Source organism: Blastomyces dermatitidis (assembly GCF_000003525.1).
Source record: "Blastomyces dermatitidis ER-3 genomic scaffold supercont1.3, whole genome shotgun sequence".
In the NCBI taxonomy this organism is placed as follows: domain Eukaryota; kingdom Fungi; phylum Ascomycota; class Eurotiomycetes; order Onygenales; family Ajellomycetaceae; genus Blastomyces; species Blastomyces dermatitidis.
Genome location: NW_025544776.1, coordinates 2622873 through 2637095, shown reverse-complemented (window position 1 = coordinate 2637095; position 14223 = coordinate 2622873). Strand labels below are relative to the sequence as shown.

General features: G+C 31.3%; 1 protein-coding gene across 1 annotated transcript; it reads left to right on the top strand.

Annotated features, from left to right (window-relative positions):
• Nucleotides 1–1917: 1917 nt before the first annotated feature.
• On the top strand, nt 1918–3286 carry BDCG_02967 (uncharacterized protein; the record flags this gene model as incomplete). Its single annotated transcript, XM_045418556.1, has 5 exons — nt 1918–1978; nt 2181–2524; nt 2676–2708; nt 2765–2852; nt 3216–3286. The coding sequence occupies 5 exons, from the start codon at nt 1918–1920 to the stop codon at nt 3284–3286; spliced, it is 597 nt and encodes a 198-aa protein (XP_045275093.1).
• Between the last annotated feature and the right edge of the window lie 10937 nt (nt 3287–14223).

Here is a 14223-nt window from a genome sequence, read left to right as displayed (position 1 = left end):
CTCATGTTTTAGAGACTCAAAATGTGCAATCTGTGCCAGAGATCATAAAACTAGTGAGCATAAATGTGAAACATGCTCAAAAAGAGATGAAATTTATCAACATACTCTGCTTAAGTGCTCTAATTGCAAAGAAAAACATGCATCTAGCTCAAAAGAATGTATATTTACTTCTAGAACTCAAAAGAACTGAAGAAAAGATGAAGCTCAAAGTCAATCTAGAACTGAAGAGAAGAGTCAAGTCAGTGAACTTACAACTGCAAGCTCAAAAAGAAGAAACTCTCAACTATCTAAATCTTCAAACTCTAATTCTTCAGCTAAATGTAAACAGAATTTAAATTCTCAAACTTCTGTTAAGATTAGAGAATTGAGAAATGACTCTGATGATAAACTAGATATAATGCAAGCAGTTGAGATTCCTACTTTTAAGAATAGTTATAATCTACTATCTGATAATAGTGATTACATTCTACTCTACTCTCTTTTAGTATGAATATACAACAAAAACAACAAAAAAAGTTTAAAAACTCTTCAAAAATCACATTTATTCAAAATAATGTGAATAGAAACTCAAATTGCATTTATTCTTGTCTTCAAATTGCATTTGAATAAAAAGTTGATTTTATACTACTTCAGAAGCTGAATTTTGATGCTGAGCAAAAATATGTCATTTCTCATTCAAGCTACTACTGCTTTTTACCTCAAAAGTCTGAGATAAAGTCAAGAGTAGTGATCTATGAAAGAAAGAGATCAAGATATCAATTTTATCTAAGATTTAATATCATGTCTGACTCTGATATTCTGGTGAGTGATATTATAGATAAAGAAAATGAGTTTGATACTATACAGCTCATAAATATCTATAATGAAAAGTCATTGAAGGAAAATAATAATATCTAGACAATTGATAGAGAATTTCTGAACATAACTTTATCAAGAAACTCTATAATTGCAGGAGATTTCAATACACATCATTTCTGATGAAATTCAGAATGCAAGAGAGCAGTGAGAGCTGATAATCTAGTTGAATGAACCTTTGAGCATTCAATAGATTTGGTTAATAAGTCTGATCAACAAACATTCTTTAGAAAAGACATGAAACAGAAATCTATTATAGATCTAATCTTCATGTCACAAAATCTAATGAAAAGAAGACTTGTAAACTGGTTTATTGATTCAAATAAGACATCAGAATCAGGTCATGAGATTATTCAATTTAAGATTGAACTGAGTGAAAAACAAATGAGTGAAAATCCTCTTCTCTCTAATCAGTTTAACTTTGAAAAAGCTGATTGGAAAGCAGTTGAAGAAAGCATAAAACTGTTAAAATCTGAAAGACAGAATGAGCTATATTGAAATTCTGATCAAGATATCTCAAATGAAATGCTTGAGAATAGAGTGAAGCTTATTACATCTATTATTCTAACAAGTGTTATATGATTCAAAGGTTGCTTAAGCCAGCGTACGATTACAGGCGTACGCCGGCTTCTTATATATTGAATCTTGTACACTAAATTAATTAGTGGCTGCTATGACCCTCTTTACATTCATACGCTAGTAGTTCAGAAGCAGCTGTGTTATTATCTGACAGTTGTACATTCTTTCAAATCACATTCTCTTTCATCAGATTTGATCACACTCATATAATCATGTTGTATACTCTAGCTTCATGCAGATTAGCTCATCACTAGCATTTCATAATTATGTAATCTATTCTGAATTCAGCTAGCATCTCACATACACCCTCACAAAGAAACTTTCATTATATTATATCACTCATTTACTAACTTTTCTCATTCTTCAATCATCATCTTCATTATTATCATCATTGAATGTCATCATCTCATTCAAGATTTCTACTTCTTCTTCTGTTCAACTCTTTTCATCTGTTCATCTATCACTTCATACATGTTCCTGGCAATGACTTCTCATTTCCATAATAAGTATCATCATAGTGCTTATATCAGACAGTTCATTAGCAGTAAGTGTAACACATTGTGAAACATATGTGGTCAGGACTTGTTTATCTTCTAATGATTACCAGAATGTACTATCATGAATGACACATCTTCTTCATCTTCTTATATGCTCTCAACTGTTTCCTTCAGTGAGTTTCTGATTGTGTTTTCTGACATGATTTTGCATGAATGCAGATGCTGATATGTTTGTTTTTATTTGTATAGAATCTTCACATGTTGACAGATTCACATTCACTGATGATAGTGAACCTGATGTGAAATCATTGATCAAGAACTTGAAGAACATAATAATGAAGAAATTACTTATATTATGTATGACTGAGTCTTCTGTGTCTTCTCTTGCCTCTTCTACTGCTTCTTTCTCTGCTGCTTCTCTCTCTGTCTCTTTCTCTGCTGCTTCTCAATCTTCTACACTTGCCTCTGTGTCTGGTTCTCCCGCTCCCGCTACCTCTGTTCTCATAATCTCTGGTTTTACTGTCTCTGCTTTCATTACCAGCTCTCCTCATTTCAAGGAGATGTTGTGTAGGCTTAATAAACCATGTCTCTCAGTATGTACACTCCCGCCCTTCTTGCTGACTCTCAGAACAATTTATTATATAAAGACTGTATATGACACAACTATCTGAAGCTCAGTTACAGACACTGATTATTACATTCATTTTAAATATTTATAATGAGATAATTGTTCATTTATTTCAGAGAATCATTTCTCTTCTCAACAGGGTCAAGATTGTAAGTCTTTTTCTTTTTATCTTTTCTTTCTGATGCTGATTTTTCTATTCTTAGAGAAAATTGTTATGAGTTTTATTGTGTATGAAGTTGTGATGTTCACAGACATCAAGAAACTTTTTATAACTATTAAATTCAATATTGTGAGTATGTCTGCTCTGATGAATATCTTCAGTATAATTAACTCATATCAGTCTATTCTCTAGTGTTTATCATCTGACTTCATAGTACAGGTGAAGAATATCCATGTTTTCAGAAATGAGAACATAGATGTTATTCTCTTTTACATCTGCAGGTGTGAGACTTGTACACCTTGTCTGAGATATTATCATGAGAATGAGTTATTCACATACTGCATTCTGCTTCCTGCATTTCTCTGTGTCTCTCTCTCTCTTTCTGAGGAGTCTCATACATGTTGTAATTGTATATACAATTCTAAGATCAGCAGATGTTCATTTAGTAATTATTATCTCTGCTTTTGTAATTTCATATGCTAACAATGATTCTTAGTTGCTTCAGCATCAGAGACTATTCTCATCAAAGATGACAATGCTGCTAAGACTACTCTCTTTCACTCTTAAGCTTCTTTCATTACTTTCTCTTTCTTCTCTATGAGAAAGATTGTGTGTATATCAGATTATAAGTGTTCAGTCTCAGATGACTTCTGCTGTTATTTATTCAGTTCTGTGCCTTCTTCTTCTTCTATTTCTTTCATCTTCATCTCTTCTGCTCTGGCTTCTGATTCTGCAGATTCTACACTCTTCTTCAATTTCTCTACACATACACATGCGCATTTCTATATTGGCATTTCAGTCAATCTTGTGATAAATGATATTAATGTTGTATGCAGAGTAGTAGAGGAATCAGAGACATGTATGATATTGTTGTGAGAGCAGCTTGCAGCCCTTGAATCTCTTGCAGACCTTGAGTTTTGAGATTTCCTTTATTTTTTGATGTTTTTCAGGTGATGTGATGTTGAAAATAGATTAAATGTGTAATATATGAAAATGAATGAGATGTTGTATAATAATATTTGTCTTTTTCAGTCAACTCTTATAATTGATGATCAATTCATTATCTCTTTTCTTTTCTTATACTTTTTCTTTATCTGCTAGTCACTACTCTTATGTGACCTCTATCTGATACAGTGTTTGATGACTAGGTTCAGCAGCTTTCATCTTTTATAATTCTGTCTTATGCATTACACTGTCTCTCTTCACCTGCTCAGATCACTACAGTAAACAGCTTATTAAAACTAATCTCATCTGATCTCTGAGCATTCTTAGAGATTGAGATGACTTTATCTCATGTATTTACAGATGTTTCAGATAGTTCATTCTCTGTAATCTCTGTGATTGAACTGATATAAACAGTTAAATTCAGCTCTGAATTTCTTTTTCTTCTGTGACCTGACTCATGTGTAAGTCTGTTACTTTGAGATCACTCTTTGTTACATTATATTCACTGTCTGCAGTGCATTATTATATGACTGACTACAGTCTCATCACTTATTGAAGTGTGATATTTATCTGATTTCTTCATTTCTTCTCATTCTTTTCTTATAATTGTGAAAAGATCAGAATAAGTGAGATCATCTGATTCATAAGTATCTATGATTTCTCTTACTTTATAAGACTTTTCAATTATAAGTCTCTTCTTTTTCAACACTGATGATAATACTGTAGATAATCATAATTCACTCAGATCTTGCATCTTTACTTTCATAAGTTATAAATCATTTATTAAGTTATGTAAGATCTGTTCCTCTGATTCTTTCAATGTGTATATTCTCAGAGAATGTGATTTGAGTATTTTATATAGCTTAAATCACCTAGATTGAAACTTCTCAGAACTCTCATTATATATGAGAACTCATGTTCTCATCTTGAGACTCAATTTCTTAACTAGTGAGTCTCATATTCTTTTCAATTGAATTGCTCAGTTCAGGAGTAACTCATTAGCTTTTATGCATGTGTGACTGATCTCTTTCAATCTTGGTTTCACATCCGCGACTGCTGTGTCTGCAACTGCTACTGCTGCATTCATAACTGCTATTTCTGCTGTGTTTGCAACTGCTCTCTCCCTCACCTTTTCTGAAGCATTCTTCAGGATGCGCGGATGCAATCCATACAACAGGTAGAATGGTGAATACTTGAAGACTGCATGCTGTCAAATCCGCATGGCCAATAGCACCTGCCTGAGATATTCATCTCATAGTCTCATAGGCTTGCTCACTAGATATTTTATCAGCATGTTGCTCAAGATTTCATTCAAGCATTTCATCTTTTCATTCATCTGTAGATGATATAACATTGTTCTACAATGTCTTGTCTGTAACTGGTTCATGAAATGTCTCACTGCTCCTCTCATGAGATTTGCACTGTTATCAGTTAGAATCTCATGCAGCATTTCATAGTTGACATAGATCTCATCATGTAGAAACTTTGCTATCATCTTCTCTGTTACCTCTGGAACTGCTTTTATAACTGGCCAGCCAGTAGTGTAATCAATAGCAGTGATTATTCATTGATTTTCATTTAGTGTTCACAGCAGTATGTCTATGAGATTCACTTCTCATCATTCAAACAGTTGTATTATACACTTTATCTGATGTTGTGCTTTCTCATGTTCTAATTCTTTCTTAGATTCTTTCACAACCTGACAATTCAGACACTTGTGAGTGTACATCTGAATATTCTCAGCCATGCTTAGTCAGTATGCTCTTGATTTGAGTACACTTATGAGTTCAGAGCTTTCTAAGTGACTGAATTCCTTGTGTATATGAGTCACTAAGTCACATCTAAATGAAGATTCTAGATAGAGAGCTTCTGTGTATTCTAGATCATGATAAAGCACAACATTGTTTTTCAATTTCCTCAGCTTGAAGTTCAGAAGCATCTCTTCTACTACTTTTATAAGACATTTATTATTCAACACCTTGTCATTCTCTAAGCAAGAGATCATGATATTCACTCATTCTGATTCCTTACATTCTCTCAGTGCATTTAACACAAACATTTCTTATATCTGATTTGCAGAATTCTCACTTATGAAATCAGATCTGTAACTGATTACATCAGGCATCACAGCACCTGATCTCTTTCAGTATTTGATATGAAGATTATACACTTGAAACTCTGAGATTCAACATGCTAAGTATTTGAAAGATTTTATTATCAATTATAGATAGACAAGACTTTCATAATTCATGATCACTGTTATCATATGCTTGTTGTTGATATATCTATTTCATAACATCAGTATATGCTTGATCACTAGTAATTTCTTTTCATACACTGAATAATTGAGCTCAGTGTCTGATAATTTTCTATCATTATATATCACCAGATGCAGCTTGCTGTTCTTACTCATCTATAGAAGAGCATCTCTGATAGCTCATTCAGATACATTCATCTCAATGTAGAAAGATTTATTATAATCTGATTGAATAAGCACTGAGAATGTTATTACACATTTTCTCAGTGTGAGAAAAGTCTCTTTATATATAATATTTCAGATGATTGAATAAAACTTCTTCTTTCACAGATTTGCATTTATTTCTCTTAAGAAATCTGAGAGTGATGTAGATATTCATACAAAATCCTTGATAAATCTACAGTAGTAGAAGATTAACTCAAGAAACTATTATATATGATATATATTTCTCAGTCATGATTAATTCACTATGACATTCAATTTCTCTGAGATGAGATGTATACAGTCATCACTCACTACATATTCTACAAACTTCAACTCTTTCATTTTAAACACATACTTGATTGATTTGATATAGAGCTTATACTCTGCTAGAGTTGTAAGCACTTCATTGAGATACTTCAGATATTCATTATATGAGTTTGAAAAGACTAGAATATTATCAAGATATATGAGATATGAGATTTTATTCTGTTTATAAAGAATCATATTCATTATTATTTAAAAGATAATGAGTACATTTGTCAGATTAAATAGTATTATCAGAAATTCAAACTTTCTTCATTGTGTATTAAACACAGTTCACAGAACTGACAGTTCATCTACACAGATCTGTCAGTATTCTGAGAGAAGATCAATCTTTAATAGATATCAGACATTTCTGACTGTATTTAACTGTTGTTGAATTTATAACAGTGAATATTCATTCTTGATCATAAGCTTATTGAGTACTTAATAATCAATACACATCTGTTACTTCTTACTCATCTTTTTCATGAATAGAACTGAAAAGCCTCACACACTTGATGAGAATTATATAAGATCATATTCTAGAAAGTCAGTGATCTGACACTTCTGTTCTTCAAGATATATTTATGACAGAGAATACACATTCTGATTGACTGGTTTTGCATTCCCTGTGTCAATCTCATGTACAAATCCTCATTTCAGTAGCAATTCCAGTGAAAGATCTGTTCAGAAGATCTTCTCATGCTTCTTCAGAAGCTTCTTCATACACTTATTCTTCTGTATATCTTTTATATTGATTTTCTTCACTTCTGAGTTCTGTATGACATACAGAATGCTTTCAGATGAGATCTTGCAAATCATTCTCTTTACTTGTTAATGTATAAGCAGATTTAATCCTTCTATATCAGAGACATGAAATATTCTTCTCATATCAGTTAATAGAATTGTATGAACTGTTTTCTTTCTATCAGTCAACTGCATATGACATGTACATCATTGAATCTGTGAATTGAATCTTTGAAATCAATCAAGTCTGAGAATAAGGTCATATTTCACATTCTGCAGCTCTCACACTCAAATATAGCAGATCATTCTTCAAAGTGCAAGAGAACTCTTACTTTTGCAGATAATATCAAATATCAGTTATCAGATAATCTTATGCATTGAAGATTCTTCACTCAGTAGACCTCTTTCAATCTTCAGATCATATAATTATTAATATATTATATAGAAGCTTCTGTATCTACTAACACTTTTACAGCTATCTCTCAATTCTTACTCAAGTGCCTCTTATACATTAACATTTCAGGCTTCAAGATATTGAGATGAGTGTTCACTTTATTCTTACCTGCATCTCAGTCAGAAGTCTTCTTTCTCTTAATATTCACAGAATTCAGAGAGTTATCTAATACAGACATCTCTTTCACTTTGAAGACTTTTCATAGAATATTAGTGAGTGTCTTCAAGCTCACTGATTCTGCTAGTTTTTTGACTCTCTTGCTTCTCTTGACTGTGTACACTGAGTGTAATCTTTTACATTATGATTTTGACATTTACAGTTGAAGCAAGCTTAATACTCATAATATCAAGATTTTCATTCAGAGAATCTCTTTTTCAGAGAATTCAGTACTTTAGTAATAGTATTCAGATCTAGATTCATCATATTCAGATGTATAACTTGTATCATAGAAGTCTGATTATCTGTTCTTCACTGAGATATACTCAATTGCAGTATTTTCTATCATAATTGACTCACTTATTTCTATACTATGAGAATATTATATGCTTTCTTCACTGTGCCTGACTATGAGGTTAAGCATTTTCATTCTGCTCTCAACTCAGATGTAAGATTATGAATAAAGATCTATAAACAGAAAGATGTTGAAAACTCTTCATTCAATATAAGATAGTATAAGCTGAAGTGTATGAAGTATAATATAAGATCACTTACTTATCTACACTCAGTGAAGTATTTATAACACTTATCTCACACATTCACTTTCTCAAAGTTGTGCAAGATTTATTTAGAAAACTTATTTCATATTCATGAGAATAAATATTGCTTTAGATCTGTAAGATTCATCTTTTCACTAGTTATTTATAATGACTTTGCTTTTCTGTATAGAAACACAGTAAATCTTAAGACTTGTTGAAATTCTGTTAACTGTCTGTCTGTGAGTTCACATTCAATCTGATAATATAATTGCATCTGACTTAGTCAGCTGATTACAGCATTATTTTTTCAGTTATTATTAAAGCTTAGTAACTTCAGCAGATCTCTCAGCTTGATATATTTCATACTCAGATTCTCATTCTGCACAGCAGTCTCTGATAATGTGTATACTTCTGAAGAAATCATGAATAATCATGATAAGAGCTTCAGGTTCAGTATAGTTATCTATCTGTATAAACATTTAATTTCCTGCTGCAGGCCTAAGATCTGGTTTTCTCTATTCTTATTGATGATGATGATTGCATCAGTGAAGCTCTTCATAGTGAATACTTGATCTGCAGTGAATATCAATTGTTGTTTAACTTCTGTCTCAGTCTGTCACTGTGTATACAAGGCCTCAATCTTGTTTAGAATTCTCATACATATTCAGAGCTTTGATTTCAGTTCAGTGATTTCAGTCACTTTTCTTACTGCTTTGAGTAAACTCTCTGAGAGGTTCTGCATATCTTTCAGTTCAGGTAGCAGAGAAGAGTATTGTTCATATCAGCTAGAGAAGGTATTCATTTCAGTGATTTCTTATTGATTGTATGATATCTATTATTATATCACTGTATCATTATATGATTTCTGTTATCATCATACAACTTCAGTGATAATCACTCTCTCTTTTATCCTTCTTTTAAGTAGGGAGTGAACTTCTTTGAATCTGGTTCACTGCTCTCATCTTCTTTCTCACATCTCATTCATTCGCATCTTATATGTGGCATTCGCCTGGGTATGGAGTTTTCCCTTAACAAGTGAAGCAGCATTAATCAGATGCTCTTTCACTCACTGCTCTTTATACACTATCTTTTGAGACATTCTAGAACCACACTGACATGATAACTATGAATCACTTTGTAGACAGAATTATCATGCTCTGAAGAAGTCTGCACTTCTCACTGGTTTTTAGACATGCTATCAGATGTGATTCAAAGGTTGCTTAAGCCAGCATATGATTACAGGCGTACGCCGGCTTCTTATATATTGAATCTCATATGCTAAATTAATTAGTGGCCGCTATGGCCCCCTTTACATTCGTACGCTAGTAGTTCGGAAGCGGCCGCGTTATTATCCGACAGTCATACGTTCTTCCGAACCACAGTTAGAGATAATATTTCAAAGAGAAAATCTTCTGAGTATTCAAAACCTTGGTGGAATGAGAATATCTCATCTAAAAGGAAAGAATTAGCTACTGCTAGAAGAGATTGAAAGAATGATGTAATATCTAATGAAGAGTTCAAAGCTGTCAGAAATGAATATTTTTCAGATATTAAAAAAGCTAAAACAGACTGCTGGAATAAATTTCTTGAAGAAGCACAAGGAAAGGAAGTTTTTAAAGCTTTTAACTATACTAAAACAAGAAGTGTAGCAACACTTTCAATCTTAGAATATGAGTTTCAGAATGAATCATATACAGCAAACTCTTTTGAGGAAAAATATCAAGCTTTTATGAGAACTCTCTTTCAATACTCATCAGATTCAGATTCAGAGGAAGAGAATATATCACTTCTTAACTATATTGATGAAAATGACTGGGAATGGCCTGATCTTACTCAAGATGAATTAGAGTCAGCTATTTTCTCAAGTTCAGTTAAGACTGCTGCAGGGCCTGATTCAATTAATCACTTGATTATTCAAAATACATACTCCTACTTAAAGAATGAATATTTTGAGCTCTTTTTCAATCTCTTGAAAAATGAATATCATTCTGAATGCTGAAGAGAAGTCACTGAAGTGATTCTTGCAAAGCCTAATAGAAAAACTTCAATTTCTAAGTCATATAGAGTAATATCTCTATTGAACTGTCTAGAAAAGGTTTTAGAAAAGATAATAGCTACTCAACTATCTTTTATAAGCTCTGTCAGTAATTCTCTTTTATTCAGTGAATAAATGAGAGATAGAAAACAGTGTTCTGCAATTGACACTGTTCTCTCAGTTGTTCATAATATTCAAATAGCAAAGTATGAAGATCTGGTCTCAACTGCAGTTTTTATTGATATAAAAGAAGCATTTGATCATGTTTCAAAGTCAAAGCTAATTCAGACATTGAAGATGTTAAAACTGCCACTTTCTCTAATAAAATGAATTAACTGTTTTATATCTAAAAGAATTATACAACTTTTCTTTGATGAAATGAAACAAGACAAGACTGAGATAAAAATAGAAGTATCACAAGAATCTTCAATCTCACTCATTTTATTTGCAATATACACTGCATATCTATTCAAGAATAGAAATATGAGAATAGTGAGATCTTCAAGTTATGTGAATGATATTGATCTAGTCTACAGCTCAAAAACTATTAAAGAGAATTTGAAAGTGATTGAAGAAGCTGCAAAGAAAATCTTTGTTAGAGCAGATATTAATCAAATTCAATTTGATATGAATAAAACTGAGTTAATTCATTTCTTTTCTAGATTCAATGAGAAAGAACTGTCTCTATCTCTTTTAAATAAAGAGATTAAACTCAGTGTAAATGTCAAATGATTAGAAGTATGGTTAAACTTCAAGTTGAACTTTAAATATCACATTCAACAAAGAACTGTCAAGATAGAAAGGCTATTGAACAACATTATCAGACTATCAAATACAGAGAGTGGTCTATTCTTCCAGGCTATGAGACAGTTATATATAGCCTGTATTACATCAGTAGCTGATTATGAAGTTCAAGTTTGATGAAATAATCAAGGGAATTTCACTGAACTCTTTCAAAGTCTGTAAAACAGAGCCTTGAGAAGAATTCTGGGAGCATTCAAATCATCTTCTATTAAAGTAATGGAAATTGAAGCTTCAATTCCTTCTTCTGTCATTAGATTTGAAAAGGCCTGTATGAATTATGCTCTGAGAGTTATAAAGATGAGCTCAAATCATATAATCAGAGAAAGAGTCTTGTCTTCATTTTCATCAATTAACTCTGAAAATGAACTGGATTGAAATAGATTTCTTGATTGAAATGAAAATGATTCTTCAAAGAAAATGTCTTCTCAACTTTACAGACTATTCTCTCTGATTAAAAATCAATTTTCTTCTTTAAATGTTGAAAAAGTGAATCATGAGAAGTTATCTCCCTGGAGAGAAAAGCTTGAATCTCTTATAGACTTACAAATAAGTGAACTATCAAAAGAGAAAAAATGTGAACAGCATTTGAAGAGAATTTCTACAATCAATATAAAAGACTCTATTCTGATTTATTCAGATGACTCAAAGAATGAGAATCTGAATAGATTAGATGCAGGCATTGCTTATACTGAAGATAATATCAATTTTATCTCAGATTTCTGGAATCTAGGCTGTGAATCTGAAGTCTTTGATACTGAACTATTTGTAATAGTAAAAGCTTTCAAACTCATAGAGATAAAATCTCATAAAAGAGGAAATAGTTTGAAAGAGGCATGGATATTCTCTGATAGTCAAGCTGCTTTAAAAAGACTTAGAAATAGTCAGATTCATAATGATCAAATGAATCTTGAACTGATTTTAAACTCTGTTTTGAAAATTCAAAAGAGAAGAACATCAAAGCTGATAATTCATTTACACTGAGTTCCTACTCATATGAATATTCATGGCAATGAATTGGCTGATTCAGCTGCAAAAAAGGGTGCAGAATTAAGCAGATCTATTCAAAAAGTTATGTTCTGGTCTTTTATACAGAGAAAAATAAAAGAATCTTGTTTAGACAAGTGAAATGAAAGCTGGCAGAAACAAAAGAAGAGTATACATTATTCAAGATTTGAAACAAAACCCAAGTGAAAATCTTGTTCAATTAAATGTAAAAAGAAAATATTCTCATCTATAATACAGCTGAAACTAGAACATGGCTATTTCAAATCTTATATACAAAGATTTGATGATAGATTTGACTTAATAGAATGCTCATTCTGCAATGCAAATGAAAATCCTGAGCATATTGTAATGCACTGTGTGTTATACAATAGTCTCAGAGTCAGATTGAAAGAGAAGTATGATCTAAATCAATTAAATATGAGATTCTTATTCTCAACTGAGACAGGAATTAAATATTTAATAGACTTTCTATCAGAAACTCAAGCAGCTATAAGAAAATGGCTAAATTCAGAATTATCTGAATATGAAGAGGAGGAAATCAATCAGATATAGTCTGTTAAAACAGCTATATACTATCTTTTAATAATTTGTTTTGTTACAGTCTTTCTTTACTTTATCTTTTTCTTTCAATTTCTTTCTGTCTATCTATTTAATGTGTCTATCTTTAAGACTGTGTTCTCTTTTCCTTTGTCATGATATTGTCAAATGATTTCAAAGTATCAGAAGATGTTAAAACACTGCAATTTGTAAACAGTTTTTGTATTCTGAGCTGAAATTTTCTGATTTTGCATATCTGAAATTGATGAATGTATAATAGTTAACTTTACAGATATAGGAAAAACTCTGAGAACTAAAATTTCTCAGGTAGATGTCATAGTCTCTGACTGCATACATCTATAATTGAAGAATAATAATAATAATAATAATAATAATAATTATAAAGAAAGTTAGTTTACAGTTCTACAGATTGAAACTGTTATCTAAGTTATAGATATATAATATTTTTCATATCTCTTTACTTATAAATATAAGAAATTCTCAGAAGAGAACTCTATAACTCATCACTCTATTTATAAAGTATTAGAGAGTGAAAGAGAATATCAGCTTAAAGAGATTATTAACTTAGAGAAGTAAGATTATAAGCTCTGATTCAAGATTCAATGATAAGAGTATTCTGATAAGATGAATAAGTTCACTTAAGAATTATCTGAGTAGATAAGACATCTGCAGAAGCTGAGATATAACTTTCATACTGTGAATTCTGATAAGTCAGAATGATACAGTCTTCACTAAGAATCTGATTATAATAATGATATTAACACTATTATTTATAAATTCTAGTCTATAAAATAATGAGTTTCTACTGAGATGAACAGTCTGTGATGTATACAAAGAAAAGAAGAAATCATACTCTTATTAAAGTTAAAAAATAAGAAAATAAAAACAGAACTATGAACACAATTTAGAGATTAACAAAGAAAAAATAAAGAAAATTCATACTTATATTCTCAATACTTATAATACTTAATTCTCTTACAACTATCAATTTCTCTCTTCAAAGAAGCAGAGAGTATCATACTCATAATACAGATAATTGTTATATTTGATATGAAGACTGTCAGAAATGCTCAGACTTCAGAGAAGCTGAATATCAAAGTATATACAGTTATAGCAGAGTCTTGAGAGCTGACTGTCTATGTATATAATCAGATATTTCTTATGAAGCTGTGTTCACTTTCTCAGTTATACTGAAGTATTCAGCCTGAAAATAATTGAGATATGAAAAGAAGACTTATCTGCTCAGATCAACTTCTGTCATGAATTTATAACATTCACATTGTCTTGATTATCTAGATTTTATAAGTACTTGAAGACTTATCTCTCATTGATAATGAGATTGCAGAAATGCGCTGTGACATGAGAATCATTGATAGAGAACCTAGGCATATTTGTATATACCTGATCAGAGATTGTATAAGTAGAAAAGAGATGATTGTAGACCTGCAGAGCTGCAAAAGACACTGACAAAACTGAGAGCTTTACAAGAACTATCAG